Source organism: Vombatus ursinus, unplaced genomic scaffold, assembly GCF_900497805.2.
Source record: "Vombatus ursinus unplaced genomic scaffold, bare-nosed wombat genome assembly UNPS02014798.1, whole genome shotgun sequence".
Lineage (NCBI taxonomy): Eukaryota > Metazoa > Chordata > Mammalia > Diprotodontia > Vombatidae > Vombatus > Vombatus ursinus.
The window spans coordinates 61,196,038-61,221,562 of NW_020954576.1; the positions used below are offsets into that span (position 1 = coordinate 61,196,038).

The 25,525-nt window shown below is 37.3% G+C and overlaps 1 protein-coding gene across 7 annotated transcripts in view; it reads right to left on the reverse strand.

Moving 5' to 3' along the window:
- Positions 1–25,525, reverse strand: part of LOC114050137 (signal-induced proliferation-associated 1-like protein 2) — a 257,408-nt gene that overhangs the window by 92,922 nt on the left and 138,961 nt on the right. For all 7 annotated transcript variants that reach the window (XM_027871725.1, XM_027871723.1, XM_027871722.1 and 4 more), the window contains exons 4-5: positions 6,636–6,769; positions 4,554–4,742 (exon numbers count right to left, since the gene is read on the reverse strand). In XM_027871725.1, the coding sequence (XP_027727526.1) occupies positions 4,554–4,742; positions 6,636–6,769 (323 nt within the window). The remainder of the gene's footprint in view (positions 1–4,553; positions 4,743–6,635; positions 6,770–25,525) is intronic.

A 25,525-nucleotide genomic window follows, 5' to 3' on the forward strand; every position in this document is an offset into this window, starting at 1 on the left:
GAATGACTAAAATGAGGCTTTCTGATTGTTTTAACTTGCTGAGATGGACTTTCATTAGTTTACTATATGTACAAGAGACATCTTCCCTAAGGAGAAACTTTAAGGCCACATTTTGATGTTGTTATAATTAACTTTATTATTATAGAGTACTTTATATTACTAATTATTACCCTCTTTCTAACTCACACTGTATTATTATTTAAAGCTATAGTTTATATAATTTTAACTGCAATTCGAATACATTCTACCACTTCATGGGATTCCTAATTCTCACTAATTTGGCCCTCAGCCTGTAGCAGGCAACAGCAGCTAGCATTTATCTGGCATTCAGTTTTGCAAAGCACTTCACATATATCATCTCATTTGTTCCTCACAATCCTCTGGGGATAGGTGATACTATTATCCCCACTTTATAGATGAGAATACTGAGGCTAAGAGAGGTTAAGTGACTCACTCAGGAACACATAGCTGAGACAAGATTAGAACTTGAGTCTTTCTGACTCCAAATACAGCACCTTATCCACAAGGCCACCTAACAGACTTCTAAAGAATAAAATGCTTTTTAGTCAATTAATGATAGCCACAGCATGATCTTATATTCTCTAAATCTCTCAGTCAATTATATTATCAGGATGTAGTCTACTGAGGAAAATAGTTTAGGAAAACCTGATCTCTCTTTTTCTTCAAGGATCCTCTTGGTTGTATGTGTATGAGCTACCATTCTTTCTTTTCTCTTTTTTTGCCCTGTACTTTCTTTAGTTTCCCCAATTTTTTAAAATATTATTATTTAAAGTTTTAAGTTCCAAATTCTATCCCTTCTTCCCTCCTTTCTCTCCCCCCATTCCCTGAGATGGTAAGCAATCAGATATAGGTTATACATGGGAAATTACGTAAAACATTTCCATATTAGTCGTTTTGTACATGACAACTTGAATAAAAGAAAAAAATGAAAGAAAGTGAAAAATAGCATGCTTTTGTCATTTTGATTTATATCTAATCACTGGACCCTGCTGGCTCTGGAGGGGAAAGTGAGGCTGGTGGCTTTGCACAGCCCTCCCTCACTTAAATCCAATTCGCTTGCAAGTCATGGAATCACTTTCCTGATGCCAGGGTCCTCTTCCAGAACAAAAGACAAATAACAAAAACAACAATCAATATCAGTTCTTTCTCTGGAAGTAAATAGTATGCTTCATCATAAATTCTTTGGGATTGTCTTGGATCATTGTATTGCTAAAAATAACTCAGTCATTCACAGTTCTTCATAGAACAATATTGCTGTTACTGTGTACAATGTTGTCCTGGCTCTGTTCATGTTCTGTTGCATCAGTTCATGTAAATCTTTCCAAGTTTTTCTGAAAGCATCCTGCTTGTCATTTCTTACAGAACAATAATTTTCCATTACAATCATATACCACAGCTTGTTTAGCCATTCCCTAGTTTATGGACATCTTTTTGAGTCCCACTTTTTAGCCATCATGCAAGAATTGCTGCTAGAAACAATTTTGTACAAATAGGTCCTTTTATCTTTTTATGTCTTTGGAATATAGACCTAGCACTGGTATTGCTGGATGAAAGGGTATGCACAGTTTTATAGCCATTTGGGCATAGTTCTAAATTGCTCTCCAGAATGGTGAGATCAGTTTACAACTCTACCAACAGTACATTAGTGTTTTGGTAGTGAACTTAAATAGCTATCTTTAAAAGTAACTTTTAAAGTAGATTTTTTTAAAAAAACTAAAATGAAAGTAACTGATAAACCATGGTATAAATACATTTTATACTGCAGACATATACACACATAGGTACATATACATAAACATAATTTTTAGCAGAATGAGGTGGACGCATTAGATGTTTTATTCTGGGTGGGGAGGACAGGGCATGACAGTAGATGTTTTATTCTGGGTTGGGAGGACAGGGCATGCAAACTTCTTCCATAAATAAAACAAAACATGTTGCACTGGCCAGAGATATACTATGCTAGATCATGTCATCCCAAGGAACACGAAAATTCATAGACCTTCAAGCAAAGAAAAATTTTCAAAGTTCTTAAAGAACAAACCAATTATTACACAGAAGGCTTTTAAGTATCTCACGCCAATACTACGTGAGTCTTACAAATATCTCAAAAGAAAAAGCACATTAAACTCATCTAACCCAATAAGTAGTATTTCTCTACTTCAAAACTAAGCCTTATGTTCAACAATAATTCCTTGAATTTAGAGCTATAGTAGAGTAATCCTCAGAAATGCTTTGATTATCAAGTTCAAAGTTTCTGTGCTTAACCACCACAAAATAGTTGGGTACCTTTATCCTAAGCTGCTACACAAAAGATCCCACCACTTTTGATATTAACCTCGGTTCTTTACTGCAGTAGCTAGCCCAATAACATCTCATTTCCAAAGGAGAAAATCAACTAGACCAAATGGTCAAATGTTGTGCTTTTAATACCCTGAAGGGCAGACCATGTGATATCAAGCAGAGGCACAGGGACCCCATGATTCATAGATGGGGAAAGTGCAACTATCTCTAGAACTCTGCTACTACAGCCAACAAGAACACAAGCACACACTCTGAGGCATAAAAATCAGTGTGGCTTCTGTTACTTTGGACACTTTAAAAAGTGCCTTTAGAAAGCTGAGCATAAATCTGCTAGGCAGAAAAATGGGACACAGAATCTAAGATACAAACCTTAAGTACTGTACATAGCTTCTCCTGAGACATCAAATTATATTCAACAATGTCCTAAAAGACTGTTTCAGACTTATGCACATGTCGGACAAAAGGGAAACATATTTCATTATTCCCACTTTGTTAAAATACTTCACTCAATTGTTTCATGGAAGTTTTGTACAATTTAGATGATTAACAATGGCAGAGAAACAAGAAAAAGAAATAACAATAAAGTTCTCTAATAGCAGTATTTATAAGGCACTCAGATACTCATCTAAAGTAGTCCTTCAGTGTTTGAGTAACAAATAGGTTTGTTTTTGAAAGCTAAGTTACCTTCTTGACCTCAACAGATCACAGTGTTGATTCACTCTGAATCTTAAGGTGCCTGCATCTAGTTTGCTCATGCTAAATTGTTAACTCGTTAGTCCAATTAGAATAATCAGTTTTAGAAATTCAGCCCATTTAAAACACCAAACATTCTGTGGTCCCAAAATTAGCTCTACTGTACCACACATGAATAAAGGAGTGTCAAATCATGAATATGACTTATTCTAACATGAAAGTGCATAAGTAACATTACTTGTTTATCCTCTCATAGAAATTCTCAAAATACCACTGTAATCTTTTATGCTGCATAAATTTTACAAAAAGAAGACAAATAATTAAAAATATCTTGAATACTTAGGCTAATACTTCAGATATATAAGGTGCCTAGTCTGGGACATTGAAACCAGCCACCTCTCCTTTCTCACTATCACCAATCTAGGCTCTCTTTACCTCTCCCAGGAACTATTACAAAAGCTTCCTGACTGGCTTCCAGTCTCTTCATTCCTTCTGACTACCACTGAATGCTTAATCTTAAGCCTACCTTCCCCTTTTTAGTTTCAATGCTTTGGCTTTCTTTTTCATGGCTCCTTTGAGTTCCCTGCAGCCCCAGAACCAAGGGCAGATTCTGACAGATTCTGGCCTTGACCACCCTGCAGGGTCACCAGAAGGCCTCTCTAGCCTCTGCATCCTCTATTCTCCTACATGTATGGACACACGAAATCTTCTTCAACCTCACTAGCTTGGATAGGGCCTCTTCCTCAAATGAACGCCTATTTAAATATATTCATGCTTTTATAGAACTGAAAACAACAACAACGATAGTGGTACCTAGCATTAGGTATAAGCATTTTAGTTAGAAAGTATTTTACAAATATTATCTCATTTTGTCCTCACAACAACTCTAGGAGGGAGGTACTATTATTATACACATTTTACAGATTAGGAAATTAAGGCTGAGAGGGATTAAGTGGCTTGTCCAGGATCACACAGTTAGTAAGTGTCAGGCAAGAGTCAAACTCAGGTCTTCCTAAGTCCAGTTTCTGTTCTCTATACCATGCACCGCCTAAATTCATGGAGGGAGAAAAAAAGACCATTGTATTTTTGTCTTTGCAGTCTCAGCACCTAGCATGGTAATACTGTACATCACAGATGAGCGTCTATACTGTTCACCAAATTAAATGTGTGCGTTTGCATCAGCTTCCTGAGATCAGTGTTTGGCACTGTCATTAATTTTCCCATTCCTCTCCAACACACTTCCTTATACATAGTGGGCAAAAATTTAATGAATGAATTTAAGAAAGTAAATCAATAAGATCAGTACTTCAAGGCACTAACCACATTCTCAACAGTGGAAACAACTGGCTGATCTCCCAACATTCTGTATGAAGGGACGTATGTCCCCCTGCAACAGTTGGTGTCCTAGACTGTGATGGCAGTGTATTCATATATTAAAATGAAAAAAAATATTTAGGAGGAGCCAGGAGGGGGGAGGGAAGAGAGAAGGGAGTCTGAAAAACCTAGAGATAGAAAAACAAACCTCGTGAATGACTTACCCCTTGTTCATCAAGCTTGAGTAACTGTTCCGAGACTTTGGGGGAGTTCAAAGCCTGCCGTAGGCACTGAATGCTCAGCTCAGGGATAACATACTCGAGAACCTCTTTGAGAGGCAGCCCTCGTGCTGTGCCATGTCTCGCGGTGGAAGGTATGGCATCTTCTAAAATTGCTCCTCGAAGCGTTGTAAGCTATGGGGGGGAAAGCGCGAGACTTCATTGAATATTTATAGCAATAACACTTGGCCAGCCATCATTTTTAAAGTATATTTTAGTCTTACATACACATCAAAAGTGTTGGAGGAGAAAGGCTGTTATTATTTGGAAGGGGACAACAGTGTGTAAAGTATCTCCCAGTTCCTTTTCCCCACCGCACCCCCCCATAACAAGAGAAAAGCCAACCACCAAAACAGCACATTAAGACAGCAATAGCAAACGTCCAAGGAGAATAAGTCAGGCTAATCAGTAGTGGCAGGCAGGAGAGATGAAGAGGGAGGTGGAGGAGAGCTGGTCTAGTCGCAGCTCTGTGCTTCCATTCCTGAAGCACCTGGGGCAACTGCCAAGCATGCCCCCTCCTTTATCTTTCTCCCTCGTCTTCATTTTCTCAGAATCCTTTCCTAGTTTTAGGACTGCTTGAGATTTCCAATGGCACCTACTAGCTGGTTACACACAGAGCTAAAGGGATTAGTGAAACCTATCTCATAAAATCTGATCTCAAACACACAATAATACCTGTATTTTAAACTAATCTCTAATCTGAATATATCGTCTTGTTATAATGCAACATAATGGAAAGAGTACTAGACTGGGAGTCAGGAGAACTGAACTGCAACTTCCTGTCTCAGGTACAAACTAGCTATGTGACTGTGGACAAGTTACCTAAACTTTCTTTACTTAAATTTCATTTGTAAAATGACAGGATTGCATTAGATGACTCCTAAAACCCCTAAATAGCCCTGCGAATCTAATAATATGTAGAGGACAGGGAATGGGTTTATATGATCTCACTGACACAGGGAACTCCAGATGAGGTAGCAGCCCTCATCTACTAATGCAGGTCGGCCCTTTTACTGAAACATCACCTTAGAGAGTTGCCTAGGGAACAGAGAGGTTAAGGATTTTGCCCAGGGTCCAAAAGCCAATAGGGATCAAAGGCCATATCTTCAACCCATGTCTTCCCGGTTCCAAGGCCAGTTCTCAACTATGCTGTTTCTCAATAATATACGTGTCACTTATAATATGAGTCCTTTTAAAAAAAGCTCTATCTTATGAACATAGGAAGGCTTAGAACAATGGGGACCCAAAATATATAGTGTGGCAACATGTCCATGTACTAATGCTGCATGTGACTATGAAATAACACCACAAAACCATTTCACATTTAGATTTTGAAATTTAGCTCAGTCTGTTCCAAAATCACATCCTTAAAATTAAATTAAATTAAATAGATCTCAGATTCTCCTGTGAAAATAGGACCCAATGCAAGGACCAGGTCTAATACATAATTAATAAATACAAACAAAACCCACTCTAAGACTATTATACGGTACTATTTCTATAGTAATCTCAGTAAGAATTACTAAAAGCATGAGACTTATTTGGGGTCTTACATAAAAATATATAACTGGAATGACTGCTCTGGCAAAACCCTCTGAGAATATGGTTTTCATATTGTGGGCTACCTATTTTCATCTGCTGTGATTTAAAGTCATCTTAATCTGGGTTTTGCATATATCCTGTCTCTTCAGCATGTCCCAAATCCCTCTGCCTTTTGTTCTGTCCTACCACATAAGCCAGCAATCAAAATCATTGTTCCTTAACACCCACGGAGTTATACACATGCAATAGTTGTTAAAATAATTCCTTTCAACTACTGTGTGAGATAGGTGAATAGTGTAACAGAGACATGTGTAAGCACAAAATCTTTGAATAATTTAAGAATAGAGAGGAACTAAAATTCAAGAGCACCAGAATTCCCTTTGTGTTAAAGGCCTAAGAGGTTCTTATCTTTGTTTTTCATTTTGTTTAAAAAAAAAAAAAAACAAACCTCTCACCCCAAGGATAATAAATGGAGAGCAGAAATACCTCACTGGTCCTGAAAGCTACCCGATAGTTGAATTGGGACCCTTCTTTTTCCTTAGTTTCTTCAAGCTTCTCTCTCCGGATGCTTACTGCAACAGGGCCCAGATTTTCATCTATTCCAAAGTAGTTTTGGTGCTCTGGAATAGAAGAGAGCAGGTGTTCAAAAGAAACCAAAAAGAATGAAGATGCAGACCACTGGGCGTCGTTCATCCAGTCTCTGCAGCCAGCATCCTCTTTGGTAGTCCTGGGTACACAATGGCTTTCCAACATGCAAAAGATTAAGTTCCTGGGCTTATGGCACAGATATACAAACACAAACTACCTGCAACTTCCTTCCTAGGAAGCAAGAAATCAACTCGAGTACCTCAACCAATTCTTTTTTATTGGGATTTAAAATTGAAGTTCAGTATATCATTCACCATTAACAGGAACCCCATATTCCAAAGATTTAAGAACAGACAAAAATAATGAATAAAAAATTTTCATCACAAGAAGTTTAAAGTAAAGAGTGACGAAATTATCTACAATGTAGTAAAATGAATTAAGTCGACCTCGTTATGACCAGTCCTCTCTTTGGCAGAAATTGCTAGACCATTAAGTCTCTGAATCACAAAATCTTATTCTGGAAGGGATTTTTAAGAGTCAGCATTTCCAACCTCCCTCCAGGGCAGGAACCACCTCTATAGCATTCCTGGTAAATGGTTATCTAATCTCGCTCTGAACATTACCTGGGAAAGAGAGTTTACCTCAAGGAAGCCACCTCAAGATAGCCTCTTGCATTTTCAGAGAGCTTTAATAAATTAGAATGTTCCCTCCTGTATTGCAATTCAACCGTTTCATTAAAAACCCATTCAGGACTCATTTGATACAAGGCTTCATGATGATGGGTACTCAGCATACGAAGATGAAATAACTTAGTGTTTCACCTAAAGGAGCTTTCAATCTAAGAGGATAAGATAGGTGACCCAAACAACTAGGATACAGGGCACATGCAGTAAGTACAGAGAAGATGTATAAAGAGCTTTAATTAATGTGAGAAGAGAGAAATCACTTTTTTCTGCTTTGGGGTGAGGGGAATTGGGAAAGGTTACATAGCAAGTGTCACATGAGCTGGGCCTTAAAAAGGGAACTCAAAAATGGGGATATGATAGGAGCAGGTAGAGGAGACTGAATTCACCATAATACCTGAAGGGCAGGTCTAGTTTTGCTGAAGTGCAAAGCATATGAAGTAGTCTGAAATAAATCTGTGAAGAGAGCCTCGAATCAAATTCTGCAGAGCTATGAACGCCAGGGTAAGAAGTTGGTCCTTTATGTGGTATAAGCAGTGGAGAGCCATTGAAGGTTTTCAGGCAGAGGAACTACCCAATCAATACATTAAACAGGTAGCATTATGAAGGATGGACTGGAGAAGGGAAAGAAAAGCACTAGTTGGATGTAATATACCCAGGAAATAAGAGAACCTAAAGGCTACCTTCCTGTACCTTCAACTCATCAGTCCTGTAGGAAGCAGAAACATGGTCTCGTCTGTCTTCGACACCACAGCCTCTGAAACATTCAAAGGCAAGGATCATCTTTTCCCTAAGACATTTTTTGTCCAGGTTTAATATCCTCAGTTTTCTCTATTGTTTCTCATTTTCTATAATTTCCAAATCCTCTCCATCCTGATCAACCTCCTCTAAGTACATTTTAGTTTGTTAATATGTGTCCCTCTTAAAATGTGTTACAGAAAAATCAGCAAGGTATTCCAGATTTGGTTCGTCTATGACAAAACACAGTGAGACCATTATCATCTCAGCTCATAACGAATTTATAGTCAATTAAAACCCTCAATTTTTTATTCATTATTTTTGTCTGTTCTTAAAGTTTTAGAATATGAGGTGCCTGTTAATGGCGAATGATATACTGAACTTCAATTTTAAATCCCAATAAAAAAGAATTGGTTGAGGGACTCTAGCTGATTCCTTATATATATGAACGAACTGAAAAACCTAAGTGTAGAACTTCACATTTACACATGCTGAATTTTTTCTTATCTTTCTATCATTCCAACTGAGATTTTTTTAATGAAAAAAAAACTGGGAAAACTGGATTATTTTGAAGATAATACCTGTTACAAAATTTCCTGGTTATGCTAATGGTTTTCCTGCCTCAGTCTTTGAAGGAATGATTTAAATTATTAAGAAAATAGAAACAAAGGATTCATTCTAGCAAAATAACATCACACTGATTCAAGCAGATATTATTTGTGGCAGCTAATGAATAAAGCCTAGAAATTCTTAAAAAGCAATTAATTTACTTACTTAATTCCTTCAACAAAGAGGGATTAATATTGGCATTATTTTCTAGCAATGAAATTATACTTGGATACAAGAGCCATGTAACTTACTTCAAGAACTGAAAAACAAATTACCTACTTACTAAAGGTTTGGCCTTATATAGTATACAACCCAAAAGTCCTTTTAAAAAAATGGATGAAGGGCCAAGATGGTAGAGGAAAGGCAGGAACTCACCCAAACTCCCCTCCAAACAATTTTAAAGTAACACCTTAAATAGAATTCTGGAATGGCAGAGCCAACAAAAGTTCAAAGTGAAATAATTTTCTAGATTATGACAACTTAGGAGGTTGGCAGGAAATGTCTGTCACGCCAGGATGGTGGTTGGGCCCAGAGCACAGCTCAGGCTGCACCGGGGCAATGCCAACAGAAGGCCTTGGAGGCAGCTGCATCAATGGCAGCATCAGCTTCAGGATCTCTCAGTCCATAGACAGTAAGGAAGTCAAACAACTGGTCAGAAAGATTACAGGGGACCCCTTGCTGATGCTGGGTTCAGGACCTTGTTGTATTGCCCATACAGTGTCAGGCTGCACTGTTAGCACTAGTCTTTGCAGCTACAAGGTAGCAGGGGGCACTGATCACAGTTCTAAGATGGAGAAGAATGCTTATAGTCACTTACTAGGGAGCAGGGGGGCCTGGTCTCAGCTCCAAGACAGAAAGGAGCACTAGCACTTGTGGCCACAGGAGAGTAAAGGCCTGAGTCACAGTCACAGGGCCAATAGAAGTGATAGCGCATGTGGCCTAAAGGCAAAAAGGTCCCTTCCTGGGTAAAGTTCAAAGCACAGTCCAGGAGAGCAATGACCATATCTCTCCTTAGATCATACCACTTTGGAAGCATTGAAAACTTACAGATTTCCCCAAAATAGCTCTGAAAACAACAGCATGAAAAACCTGAAGCTTAGGACAGTGACCCCTAACTGTCTTCTCCCTCCAGAGGAGTCTAACTTTAACATAAAGTTAAAAGTCAAGAAATAAATTGGAAAATTAAGCAAAGAACAACAACAACAAAAAAAAAGAACCTGACCCTAAAAAGTTATTTTGATAACAGGGAAGATCAAGACACATCAGAAAAAAATGACATAAAAGTCACAAGCAAAGCCTCAAAAAAAAAAAAAAAAAGAATTGGAATTGAATTGGAAATAAGCCTAACATGAATTCCTGGAAGAACTCAAAAAATTTTAAAAATCAGAGAGGTACAGGAAAAATTGGGAAAAGATATGAGAGTGATGCAAGAAAATTATGAAAAGAGAATTAATAGCTTGGTTAAAAAAACAAAAAAATACTGATGCTTATAAAACAGAATTGATCAAATAGTAAAAGAGGCATGAAAATCTATTGAAGAGAAGAATTCTTTAAAAAGCAGAACTGGTGAAAGGAAAAAAAGAGGTAAAAAAAATTCACTGAAGAAAAGAACTCCTTAAAAAGTAGAACTGCAGGGGCAGCTAGGTGGTGCAGTAGATAGAGCTCTGGCCCTTGGAGTCAGGAGGACCTGAGTTCAAATCCAGCCTCAAACACTTGATACTTACTAATTGTGTGACCCTGGGCAAGTCACTTAACCCCAGTTGCCTCACCAAAAAGCAAAAAACAAAAAAGTAGAATTGGTTAAATGGGAAAAGTGGTACAAAAGCTCACTAAAGAAAAATAATTCCTTAAAAATTAGAAGTGGGCAAGCGGAAGCTAATGACTCCACAGGACACCAAGAAACAATAAAAGAAAGTCAAAAGAATGGGAGGAAAAGGAAGAAAATATAAAATATATTATTGGAAAAACAAGTGATATGGAAAATAAATTGAGGGGTAATTTAAAAATTACTGTACCACCTGAAAGCCATGATCAAGAATAGAGCCTAGACATCATATTTCAAGAAATTATCAAGGAAAACTGAGCTGATAACGTAGTATCAGAGGGTCAGATAGAAACTGAAAGAATCCACGGATCACCTTCTGAAAGAAATCCCAAAATGAAAACTCCCAGGAATATTATACCCAAATTCCAGAGCACCCAGATCAAGGAGAAAATAAGTCGACAGAAAGAAACCCTTCGAATACCATAAGATCACACAAGATTTAGCAACTTCCACATTAAAGGAATGGAGGGCTTGGAACATAACATTCCAAAAGGCAAAAGAGGTAGGATTACAACCAAGAATAATCTACCCAGCAAGACTGAGTATAATCCTTTAGGGGAAGAAAACTGATATTTAATGAAATAGAGGACTTTCAAACATTTCTAACGAAAAGACCAGAGCAGAATAGAAAATTCAACTTCCAAATGCAAGACTCAAAAGAAGCATAATAAGGTAAACAGGAAAGAGAAATCAAATCATAAGGGATTAAATGAGGTTAAACTGTTCACATTTCTATATGGGAAGATGATAGTTATAACTCCTAAGAACTTTATCATTATTATACAAGTTAGAAGAAGCATACATAGACAGAGGGCATGGGTGTGAGTTGAGAATGATGGAATGATTTTAAAAAAATTTAAGGGGTGAGGAAAAGAGATGCACTGGGAGAAGGGGGAAGACAGAAGGACAAGGAAAATTATCTTACATAAAAGAGTTGTTAAAGGAAGAGCTTTCACAGTGAAGGAGGAAATGGGGAGGGGGGTGACAGGTAATGTTTATACCTTACTTTCACTGGAATTGGCTCAAAAAAGGAATAACATACACAATCACTTAGGTATAGAAATCTATCTTACCCTGTAGGGTATATCCAAGTGAATATGTATGTTATTCCTTCTTTGAGTCAATTCCAATGAAAGTAAGGTTCAAGCATTGCCAGTCACTAGAGAGCACAAGAATAAAGGGAGCTTACCTTAAAATGAAAAATAGTATCTACCGAAAATTAGCAGCAAGCTTTATCTGTAATCAAGATAAGCTAAAAGCCTTCCCAATAAAATCAAGGTGGAGCAAGGATGCCTATTATTCACCATTACTATTCAATGCTAGCTATAGCAATAAGGCAAGAAAAAGAAATTGAAGAAATTAGATCAGGCAATGAAGAAACAAAACTATTAATTTTTGTTGATGATATGATAGCACACTTAGAACATCCTAGAGAATAAAATGAAAAAACTAGTTCAAATAATTAACAACTTTAGCAAAGTTGCAGAATAGAAAATAAATCCACATAAAATCATTCTCATTTCTCTGTATTACCAACAAAATCCAGCAGGAAGAGATAGAAAGAGAAATTCCATTTAAAATAACTGTCGACAATATACAATACCTGGGAGTTTGCCTGCCAGGACAAACCCAGGAACTACATGAACACAATTACAAAAAACTTTTCACACAAATAAAGTCAGACCTAAATAACAAGAGAAAGACTAATTGTTCATGGGTAGGCTGAGCCAATATAACAAAAATGACAATTATACTTAAATTAATTTACTTATTCAATACCACACCAAACTACCAAACTACCAAAAATTAGTTTATGAAGTTAGAAAAAAATGACAAAATTCATCTGGAAGAAAAAAGTTCAAGAATATTAAAAGAATCAGTGAAAAAAAAGTGAAAGAACATAGCCTAGCAGTACTAGATCTCAAACTGCATTAAAAAGTGGTAATCATCAAAATAATCTAGGTTTTTTTAATGTTTTTATTTAGTCAATTTCAGTCTGTCTGGTTTTTTTTTTCTTTGCAAAGATAGTGGAGTAGTTTTGCCATTTCTTTTTTCAGTTCATCACACAGACGAGAAAGTGAGGTAAACGGGGTTCAGTGACTTGCCCAAGGTCACACACCTCGTAAGTGTCTGAGGTCAGATTTGTACCCATGAAGATGAGTCTTACTGATTCCAAGCTCAGTGATCTATCAACTATGACATTTAGCTACCTTTAAAAATAATCTGGTATTGACTAAGAAATAGGGTGGTGGATAAATGAAAAAGATTAAGTATACAATAAAAAGTAGAAAATGATGATAGTAATTTAATGTTTTATCAACCCACAGATTCAAGTTTTGGGGACAAGGACTCACTATTTGACAAAAATTTCTAGGAAAACTAGAAAGCTGCTTGGTAGAAGCTAAGTATAGACCAACATCTCGCACCATTTACCAAGAAAAGGTAAAAATGAGCACACGATTTAGACATAAAGGGTGATATCATAAGCAAATTAGAAGAGAAAAAGGATAATTTTGATTTTATTAAATTAAAAAGGTTTTGCACAAACAAAACCAGTACAGCCAAGATTAGAAGGAAAGCAAGAAATCTGTGTGTGGGGGGGGGGGGTTAGAGCAAATTTCTCTGAGAAATTCTCAAATATATAGAGAACTGAGTCAAGTTTATAAGAATAAGTCACTCCCCATTGTTAAATGGTCAAAATATATGAACAGGCAGCTTTCAGAAGCAGAAATCAAAGCTATCAGTAGTTATTTTAAAATGCTCTAAATCACTATTGATCAGATAAATGCAAAAAAAAAACACCCATCAGATTGGTTAATATGACAGAAAAGGAAATTGATAAATGTTGGAAAAGATGTGGGAAAATTGGAACACTAATGTACTATTGGTGGAGTTGTCCAAAGAGCAATCAAACTTCTGATCCAACAAAACCACTTACTAGGTCTGTATCCCAAAGGGATCATAAAAAAGGGAAAAGGGTCTACATGTACCAAAAAAAAAAATTATGGCAGCTCTTTTTGTAATGACAAAGATGGAGGGGATGCCTATCAATTGGGGAATGACTGAACAAGTTGTGGGATATGATTGTGATGGAACACTATTTTGCTTTAAGAAATGACATGCAGGATGCTTTCAGAAAACCTGGAAAGACTTATATGAATTGATGCAAAGTGAAGTAAGCAGAGCCAGAAGAAAATTATTGCACATGGTAGCAGCAATATTGTATGATGGTCAACTGTGAATAACTTAGCTATTCTGAACAATACAATGATCCAAAACAAATTCCAAAGAACTTAAGATGAAAAATGCTACCCAAAAAAAGAAATGGTGGAGTCTGAACACATATCATGACATACTAAGGACATAGTTTCTTTATTTTTCCTGTTCTTTTTTGTCTGTTTTCATTTGCAACATGGTTAATATGGAAATATGTATAATCTATAGCAAATTGCTTGCCTTCTCAATGAGGGAGTAGCAGAACAAAGAAGGGAGAGAACAAAAAAAAACTCAAAAATTTTTACATGTAATTGAAAAAAAAAAGATTTTTAAGTTTAAAAAAAATGCATAAGGGCTACTCCAGAGCCTATGATGAATTGTCAAGAGTGTTCATGTGCTTCTTGCATAAATGAATGCAAATTAAATTTGGAAGTAACAAGGGAAGGAAAAAAATGAGACAGGGCTGGGGTCTAATTGTTATCTTTTACCACTAAGATTACTTGCATCTTTAAAACAATTAGGATTCAAAATTTTAACAAATACATTAAAAACAGAGAATTATATAGACCTAAAAGTCATTCAATGATTTTTTAATGGACATTTTAAGAATGTACTAAATGACCACTTAGTATATGACTACATTCAGTTATTGTGGGAATACCTTTCTTGAACAATCAGCTTGAACCATATCTTCAGGGAAATTAACATACATGCATGTCTGAGTGTTCATCCCGAGTTGGATACGTTAAGAATATAATGGAGAAACAGAAAATCATACATACAATGACTATAACAATGTAAATAATAATAAAAAAAAAACCAAATGCAACAGCACTGATTGTAGTGTAATTATACTAACCAATCCAGGTCAAAGGGAAAATTTTTAAAATGCATCTCCCTCCTTCTCTGTATAGATGAAACTCGACAAAGTTCTGGAATATTACAAATATTGTCAGACAGTTAAGTATTGGTTCACTAAAACTGCTTTTTCCTCCTCTTTCTTTTATAATTTTTGTTAGAAGTTGTGGCTTGCTGAATAAAGAAGGAAAGGATGTATCAGAATATAAAAGTGATATAAAAGCACTAGATAACGACAAAAAGAAGATTTTAAAAAATTAGCTGTAAAAAGAAAATACACTGGAATTTTCTGCAATCAGGATTTGAACTATGTGATTACACTATATGTGAGAGTGCCTTATAATGAGGTGCTTTGAACACTTCATTACCTAAATCCATTTGGACCAGGGCCCAAGAAAGTCTTTATTTACACCAAATTCTTCTTTCTCTATCTAGCTAATTGTGTTCTAGTATGGTTTTAGTGTAGTTCTACTAGTGATATTCCCCAGGAAGAATAAAAAGACCTATAAGAGCTGACATTTATTTGGAGATTTAAAATTTATAAAGCACTTTGTATATATTATCTCAGTTAATCCTTTTAAGAACCCTATGAGACAGATAATATTGTGCCTATTTCATAGGTGGGAAAATGTGACTTGCCCATGGTCACAAAACTAGTCCAAGCCAGGATGTAAACCCAGGTTTTCTTAGATTCCAAGTCCAACAGGAGATCTACTTGTTAAAGCTGACAAACAGGTGCATTTCATTTCATGTATACTTAGAGCTTGATTAAATAGTTATTTGTAGATTATTATTAGCTTAGGCAGCTGGTGGCTCAGTGGATAGAGAGCTGGGCCTAGAGTCAGAAGACCTGAATTCAAATCCAGCCTCAGACACTTACTAATTGTGTGATCTTGTAAGCAAGCCTCAGTTTCCTCAAGTATAATATGGGGATAATAATAGTACTTACATCATAGGTTGTTGTGAAGATCAAATATTTGTAAAAAGCACTTAACTTTTTAGCACAGGCCCTGGCACATAAGACTCTATATGAATGTGTACTCCCTTTCCCTTCCCCCTTAACAGGCTTAGTCATTTTCTATTTAAAGGTTTTGAAGCTGAGTTATAAAACAGTTAAATTGCTTATGGCTTCGACTGGGTGAGGTTTGAGAAATTATACATAGTGGGAAAAAAGATTCTGACAGTCAATTTCGAAGGTGTCTATAAGGGTTCAGTATATAATATGTGTGAAATTACAGTACAGTAATTTATTATGTAATGGTAACACAACCTTTTATATTCTTTCCTAAATATTAAGAGGCAGCATATGCTTCTCATTCCTTATTTCCCAATGCCCAGAAGCAATTTACATTACCACAAACTCTCAACTGCCTTCATCATTAGAGGGTTCCCTTAGCACAGACAATCTAAGACAAGAAACCCTTGTGGGTCTTCCTCTGACCTTCTACTTCCTAAACAGCCTTAGCCAATGCCACCACCACCCAAATACTTCTTGGGATGGTAGGATACTGTCCAAAAATGACTTTAATTTACCCTTATCAGGAAGTGGCTATAATAGAATGTAGAAAATGAAATTAGACTTAGGAGACAGAGAACCACTTCTGAAGGGAGGGGGAAACTGATCAGGACACATATGGCTTACCTGTGAGATGATGGTCCAATAATAATTCATTTACTCCAAGAACTACTTACTGAGCAGCATCAACTATCTAGAAAAGAGTCAGGACCTAAAATTATGTAAAATAAATGGCACAAAGTATAGACCAACATTTTAAATCATATGGGCAGCTAGGTGGTACAAAATATACAGTGTGGGACCTGAGGTCAGGAAGACCTGAGTTCAAATCCCACCTGCAGACATTTGTTAACTTTACAACCCTGGGCAAGTCATTAACTGCTCTCAGACTCAGTTTTTTCATCTTTAAAATGCAGACAACAAAACCTACTTCACAGGGCTTCAATGAGGGTCAAATGAGATAAAGTAGGTAAATTACTTTGCAAACCTTAAAGCAATGTTGAAATGCTAACTAGCATGCCATCAATGAGCTCCAAATGCATAAGCCACCTAAATCTGAAAGGTCAAATTAAAACAAAATCAGGAGATCTGAAGGTGCTACCTTTCCAAACTATGGCTAAGGGGTGAATTTTTAAATAAAGAATAGAGTCAGTTATGAAATAAGATGATTTCAATTGCATAAAGTTTAAAAACTTTGGATGATCAAAATCAATGCAGCCAGAATAAGAGAATTATGAGGGGAGTGGAGAAATCTTTGTATCCAGTTGCTCCGATGAAAGTCTTATTTTCAAAGTATCTAGGGAATTGACATAAATACACAAAACCAAGAGCCATTCACCAACAGATAAGAGATCAAAGCATACAATATTCACCCCATATGAAAAAAATGCTCCTAATCACTAATAAAAAATGCAAATTATAATTCTCTGCTAGGGAAAAGAGAGCCAACATGTATTGAAAATAGGGGATATTAACATGCCTACACAGCCTAATTATTACACTATTATCCATGCAATGTAAAGAATTCCAATTACGTTGGCTAATCAATTTTAGGAAGACATAATATAGAATGAGAGGGAATGCGTTGGTTATAATCTTTATCACTGAAAAGAGTAGCCAGATGAAATAGAACTAAGATGGATCAAAATTCTGATGCTGAAACTTTAGTTGTCTGCAAAATTAACTTCTGTGGAATAGTTAATTCTTAATCATACTCGATAATGGGAACATCACTGTATTTCTATTCTGTTCTCACTCCTGTCCCCAGCTATCTTATAGGGATGAAAATATATGGATAGTCTTCATCTTCTTGGCACTTGGATTACAGTCTGATCACGATAATTGAAGGAAAAAAGGCTACAAAGTTTTATGCTTCCGTAGCTGTTTTCTATGAGAGCTGCGCAAGTTTTCGACTCCACTAAAGAATACAAGACGTTAACTGAATCTCTCGCAAACTCCAATTTTGCTGCTAAGTAATGCCACACTTACTCAAGCATTTATACAGGATCTCTCCATACACTGTTTAAAAAGTGAATGCTGCCTACACCTTCCCCAGCATCTTCATAAGAGAGGTTAACCCTTTAGGAACATCTTTCACAAAAGATCAATTCGTTGATCTGTACTGCAAGAACCTTTCTCCAGGTGGAGATGATAAGAAAGGATGATAAGACAGACTTAATCTGGATCTGTGCATTTAGACCCCCTGCCCACCTAAAGCTCTTCTTTCCTTCAAGCAGATGATGTCCATCAAATTTTTGAGGACAAAAGGAATCAAATCTTTCTGAAACAGAATGGAAGTTTCCATATAGGCATACCATGAAATGAGTGTTGAGATGCTGAATGAAGGTCCATAAATTATGCAAATATAACATGAAAAGGTAACAAAGACTGTTAACAGAGCCAATCTAAAGGCTACAGCTACATCTGAATGGCCACTTTCAAACAAAGCCAAGAGACAGACTATAAGCTTCTGAAGCACAGGAACTACTTCTTTTGTCTTTATGGTGTTGTTATCATTAGTCCTTCTTTTTCAAAGAAAACCAATAACATCACCTGTGATGTCTTGACTAGCAAGGGAGCTGGATTTAAGTAAGGCAGAACTAAGTCAGTCTCACACTCTCCTTTGTCTTTATGCTCCCCAGCCAAGTCAACAATTCAATCAACACTTGTAAAATGCAAGGAAAGGTGCTTAGGCTGCAGGGATACAACCATCACTAACCTCAAGAAGTTTGCATTGCACTGGTGGGGGGCAGGGAGAAGGGGAGAATGCAACAGGTACAAAGATAAGTCAACAGAAAGTGACATCTAGGGAAGGAGAACACTAATAACTGGAGGAAATCAGCAAAGATTTCATATTGCAAGTGGTGACTGAGCTCAGACTGAAAAGAAACCAGAGATTCCAAAACGTGAAGGTGAAGAAGAAACAGATTAATTACAGGCAGGGGGGAGATAGAGGGCGCTGAGATAGCCCAAGATCTTGAAAGAGCAGAGAGGAGAGAAAATGTCCAGTTTGAGAACCAGCTAATAGGATGGTTTGGCTAGAACCTGGAGTGTATGAAAGGGAATAACATGGAATCAATATGGAATCTATATAAGTCAGATTGTGACTAACTTTAAAATTGCAGGTTGAAGAGTGGGGAGGGGGAGAGGGGGTGGGCAGGTATGTATTTGTATGCGTGTACGTGTGCATACCACACACATAACACTGTAGGCAATGAGGATAATTAGATTAAAAATCACATGGGCAGGCCTGCTTTAGAGGGCTATTAATCTGGCAGCTGGGAACAGGATGGATTACAGAAGGGAGAAGAGGAAGACCACAATTAAGAAGCTACTGCAGTAGTCCAAATAAAAGGTGATAAAAGCCTGAACTAGGGAGATAGCTGGATGGAGGGTGAGAGAGGATAGAGACACTATAAAGGTGGAATTTTAAAGTTTTAGTGATATGGGAGCAAATGGGGAAGGAGAGCAAAGAGTCAAGGCAAAGAGTCAAATAACGTTAAAGTTGTAAATCTCAGTGACCAGGATGGCAGTGGATTCAAAAACAGGGAAGTTCGGAGAAAGGTGGAGTTTTAGAGGCAGATTAGTTCTGTTTAGACACGTTGAATTTTAGATGCTAAAAGGACAAACAAGAGATTTCTAGGTTGGTGGTATAGGCATGACATTCAATGGAAATTAGGGCTAGTTATGTAGATTTGGGAGTTACCTGTATAGAAACAGTTAAACTCAAGGGAGAAATGAGGTCACCAAAAAGAGAAAGGAAAAGAAAAGAAAAATGTCAGAATTCAGCGCCTTCAAAGCCACCTGTGTTTAATGGGTGGGAGGCGAATGATGATCTCGCAAAAAATACTGAGAAGCATTCAGACAGATGAGAAAATCAAAAGGGATAAATGTCACAGAAGCCAAAGAAATATACCACCAAAGTGGAAGGGGATGGTAAACAGTGTCAAAAGCTGTCCAGAGGCCAAGGATAATGAGGACTGAGAAAGTCATTGGATTTAGCAGTTACGAAATCACTTGTTAACCTTGGAAGGACTACGTTGTGTTGTGGCAGTGAAACTGAGGTTTCAAGACATCGAGGCGTAATAGAGGAGGAGAGAAGCTAGTTGGCTCAGTGGAGAGAGTGCTGCTGGGCCTGGAATCAGGAAAGACTCATCCCCCTGAGTTCAAAATCCAGCCTCAGACACTTACTAGCTGTGTGACCCTGGACAAGTAATTTAACCCTGTTTGCCTCAGTTTCCCCATCTATAAAATGAGCTGGAGAAGAAAATGGCAAACCACTCCAGTATCTTTACCAAGAAAACACCAAATGGGGTCATGAAGAGTAGGACTAAACTGAAAGGTGATGAAGAAATGAAGACCATACAGATGATACCTTTTAGGACCTTCCTAGAATGATGCTTACTTAATATAGACTGATTGAACTGAAATCTCATGAAGACCAAAATTCATTAATATCCATTGAAAGAACTGGACAGTTTTATCATAAAGATGCTGTTAATGCTGTTTTTTAAGTTGATAGATTAACTGCCCACGATAACTCTGACAATATAAGCTCCTCGTAAAGGCAGTCTCGTTGTTCATACTTGTAAGCCCCAGAGCCTACAATACTGCCTGGCACATAGTAGGTATTTATTTAATATGTGTTGATTGATAGGATGATTAACATTTTTGGTTGTAAGAAGTATGAGGGAGGAAGAAATAAGCAGTTGAAAAACCAAACAAGACTAATGACTTCTTCATGAAGTGTTTGCCAAGCTGCCTCACAACTCAGTAAGGTAGGCAAGTATTATCATCCCCATTTTATAGTTGTGCAAAGTGGGGCTCAGTGTTTAAATGACTTGCCCAAGTTACACACATACTACCAAGTCAGATGGGAGATATCTCTCCTGAATACAAAGTCCAAAGCTCTGGCTATGTAAAAATGAAGAAATTTAGTACAGAATGAACATTTGTTTAGGTACTATTTATAAAGGAGAGACAAAGGTGATAAATATTGTCTAAATCCAAGAATAAATCCAGGGTTTTTTCCCTTAATTTACCTTTCTAGATACCTTAGAATTGTACTTCTTAGGTGCTGAGAGTGCAAAGACAGAACTGTCCAACTTTGTATAGTGGATAGAAGTTGGAACCTGGAATCATGAAGCCCTGAATTCAAATCCTGCCTCAGATATTTCCTAACTTTTTGACTCTGAGTAAGCCACTTAATCACTGTCTGTCTCAGTTTCCTAATCTGTAAAATGGAGTTAATAATAGCAACTACCTCCCAGGACTGGGAGGATCAAATGAGATATTTGTAAAGTACTTTTCAAACCTTAAAGTGCTATATAAATGCTAGCTATTATTATTATCATTACTACTACTTCTACCACCACCACTATTATTATTATTATTATTATTATTATTATTATTATTATTACAGTGCCAAGAGATAACCTCATCTTTCCATTGAAGATCAGGGCAATCTGATTTTCTGAGAAGCCTGAGACAAAGGACCAAAATGTTTAAAATATGAAGTAATCCCTCAAACGGGAGGCTTTTGTTAAGGTTTACAGGATAACCTTTCTCCTCATGATTTCATATGAAAAGGGCTCCTAAAGCATGCACACACACCAAACAAGAACAATCTGTTTCCAACATTTTTTCTCTAGTTTCTGCCACATGGAACTAATACAATGATGATTTACACTATCGATATTCTCAGGTACAGCTGGGCAGTTCTTCTCTGCTCAGAGCTCCTTTAGAATGCAATGGGAGCTGTGTGTGGAAGGTATGGTGGTGTAAAAAGGGCGAGAATCAAGACAGTTACATCTACCAAGGAAAGAATCTATGTGTTAGAATAGTACTATTGTAAGATGGTGCTCTGTTCACTCGTGTGAATTTAATAGCATCCAACTCCATGTTAATTTTCTTCAACCACTGCATAAAAACCCCAAAGAAAAGTTACCTATAAAATACCACTGGGCATGAAATTGAAAGCAAATGCAACCAAGCCTCCTCCCACATTAAGGTACATCCGATATGTAAAAGTATACTTTAGTCTACAACTGTCACATTAGCTAAGCCTAAGCTAATGAGTTTAGAATTTTGTGGCAGACTTTTCTCTAGATAACTCTCCCGAGGGACTTCCTGACATATGACGTTCCCTGTTTCTCCTTCTCCCCATCTTTTAGCCATTAAAAACAAGTACTACCCTTTCAGTTTTGGACCGCCAGTGTGGACACACGTTTTCTTTTAGAAAATCAAGTCTTATTTATAAACCACTCCTAGCCCACACAAAAGACAGACGGCTAATGTGATTTGCCTTTTGCAGCAAATGTAATGAAAAGAGGCTGGTAGTCATTGCCTGATGATTAAAAATCATCTTGAGACATGATATGGTAAAAGTAGTCAGAACCAAGAAAGAAATGAGTTTTAGATTTCTTTTTTTTTTTGAGGGGGTGGAGGGAAAGAATACTCAGTGGTATAATATTCTCCCATCCTTGTCTTCAGTGATACTATACCATCCTGTGTTAATAACTACTTACAGCCAAAAGTTGCCAACAACTTTTCCAATGACACTGAGAGAAAGGTAATACAAATATTATCCAAAAACATCTCCAAAAGGTCAAATGACTTGCCCATGATCAAACAGGTTAGAAGCAAATGGTAGAGCTGGGAGTGAACCAGGATGTGATGTGAGGCTTAGCAAAATCACGAACAATGGCTAATTAACCAATGGCTCCATAATCAAAAATGTTTAGAGAAAATGCAGACTACTAATCATATTAAACAGGCACTAGATGTCATGCCACATTTAAGGCTTTGGATTTCCTCATCAAGAGGATAAAAACAAGTATCCATTTCCTATAAATTATTCCACAGTAATGTCAATACTGTTGCACAGTGACCTACCACATAACATCTAAGACCAAAGGACAAAAAGTCTGCTTCCTTGGAACAAATAAAAATTAGGGAAAATGTGAACAGACGTCTTCAAAAGCAGTTCATACATTAATTCATATTACAGCTTAACAATTCACATATATATGTATATCCAGTAATTAAATTCAAATCAATAAGACATCTGCTGAACATTTCCTATGGTGCTAGGTACCAAGAACACAGACAATCCACTATCAGAGTTATAGGAGGGATGGCTCTCTAGCAGGGAAACAAGGAAGACATTGTTGGAGGAGGTAAAATTTTGAGGACAAATGGGATTTTAAGCGGCAGAGACTACAATGTGGGAGAGAGAGGCAAGAGTATTATGGCCAAAGGGTCAGTGAAGTATGGGAGATCTCTGGGAAATGGCCACTAGACCAGCTTCGATGTGACACTGGGAGAGAAGAATTAAGTCTTATTACAGAGAGCTTCAAATGCCAAGGTGAGTATGAACTTCATTAGTAGCTAAGAGAGAGCCAGTGAAAGTTTCAAAACAGGGAAAATTCCCGATGAGATTTACGTATTAGGAAACATAAGCTGACCTGAAGGTTGCACTCAGAGGTTATTATAATATTCTCAACAACAGGTAGTGTGCATGCCCACTGATTGTTTGACAAATGGTGGTACAGGAATGTAATGAAATATTACTATGTTTAAGCCAAAAATGAATATTTTAAGAATTCAGAGGAGCACAGGAAGGCTTAAATGAACTAATAGTGAAGAAACTAAGTAAGCAGAACCAGGAAAACGATATATTTAATGACTACACCAATGTAAATGAAAAGAACAAACATAAAACAACAAAACTGAAGGCAGTGAAACTGATAATGAGAAATCTAGTTTGGCCCTAGATCAGGGATGAGAAAATAAATCTCCCTTCCTTATGGATAGTAGATTATTGGTATATGGAATACTGTATATACTCTTAGACATGGTTGAGGAGGTAGTTGCTTCTACTGAACTGCTTTTTAAAAAATCTTTGTTACAATAGTTTGCTGGGTAAGAGGATGGGGGAGAGATAGATCCAGAAATTAACATTTTGTAAAAACACAAAATACCAATAAAAATGAGATTAATTAAATGTGTAGTGAGGACCTGAACTCAAGACAACAGCGGTGGAGAAAGGAGTAAACAGAATCTATAGCTAGATGGGACTCAGCATCTGCCTGAGAAAAAGAGCTGGAGGGGACGGAGCCAAGGAGGGAAAGCATTGACTTGCTAAAGCTCTCCCCCAAACCCCTCCAAATACCTATAAAAAATGGCTCTAAACAAATTCTAAAGCAGCAGAACCCAAAAAACACAGAGTAAAACAAATTTCCAGCCCAAGACAACCTGGATGGCTGATCAGAAACATATTATCACGCAGGGCGGAGAGAGGAGCGCAGTTCAGTGTGGGCACACAGACTGCAGCGACCCTGGAGCAGTCCTCAGAGGACTGAATCGCGGGCAGCTGCGGCGGTTTCCAGACTTCTCAACCCATGAATGCCAAAAACAACTTAGAAGGTCAGTGGGAAAAGTCTGTGACTGCTGTGAGAGAAGAAGCTAAATCTCAGCTGCCCTGAGGGCAGCGGCTGGCTTCTGAGCTTCCGGCCCACAGACTGAGGTGGAATCGAGTGGCTGATCATGATCAGAGGGGGACTGCAGGGATCTCTTTGCCAGGGCTGAGGCAGAAATCTCTTGCTTTGCCCGTGCTTGGATCTGAGGGGCAGTCTTGGGGCGAGGAGGAACGCTGGTGTGGTGGAGCTTGTTGTGCCTGTGGAGAGGAAACACCTCGCCCCTTATCATGGCACCTTGGAAGAACTGAAAATTTTCAGGTCCCTAGAAGTGTCTCTGAAAACAGTTGTACAAACCCCCAAAGCTTGGGACAGTACATTCTCCACATTGGAAATAGACTCTTAGCTTAACAAAGAGTTTAAAACTCAAGTAATTTGTTGGGATCATGAGCAAGCAGCGCAAAAAGAGTCAGACTATATTATCTTACTTTGGTGACAAAGAAGATCAACACATACAACCAGAAGAAGAAAACAAAGTCAAAGCTCCTACATCCAAAACTTCCAAGAAAAATATGAATCAGTCCCAGGCCTTGGAAGAGCTCAAAAGAGATTTTGAGAAGCAAGTAAGAGAAGTAGAGGAAAAACGGGGAAGAGAAATGAGAGTGATGCAAGAAAATCATGAAAAGCAAGTTAACAGCTTGCTAAAGGAGACCCAAAAAAATACTGAAGAAAATAACACCTTAAAAAATAGCCTAACCCAAACGGCAAAAGAGGTTCAAAAAGCCAATGAAGAGAAGAATGCCCTAAAGAGCAAAACTGGCCAAATGGAAAAGGAAGTTCAAAAGATTACTGAAGAAAATACTTCCTTAAAAATTAGAATAGAGCAATTGGAAGCTAGTAACTTTATGAGAAATCAAGACACTGTAAAACAAATCCAAAAGAATGAAAAATTAGAAAACAATGTGAAATATCTCATTGGAAAAACAACTGACCTGGAAAATAGATCCAGGAGAGAGAGTTTAAAAATTATTGGACTATCTGAAAGCCATGATCAAAAAAAGAGCCTAGACATCATCTTTCAAGAAATTATCAAGGAAAACTGCCCTGATATTTTAGAACCAGAGGGCAAAATAGAAATTGAAAGAATCCACCAATCTCCTCCTGAAAGAGATCCCCAAAGGAAAACTCCTAGGAATATTGTAGCTAAATTCCAGAGTTCCCAGATCGAGGAGAAAATATTACAAGCAAAAAGAAAGAAACAATTCGAGTATTGTGGAAACACAAACAGGATAACACCAGATTTAGCAGCTTCTACATTAAGGGACCGCAGGGCATGGAATATAATACTCCAGAGGGCAAAGGAGATAGGATTACAACCAAGAATCACCTACCCAGCAAAACTGAGTATAATTCTTCAGGGTAAGAAA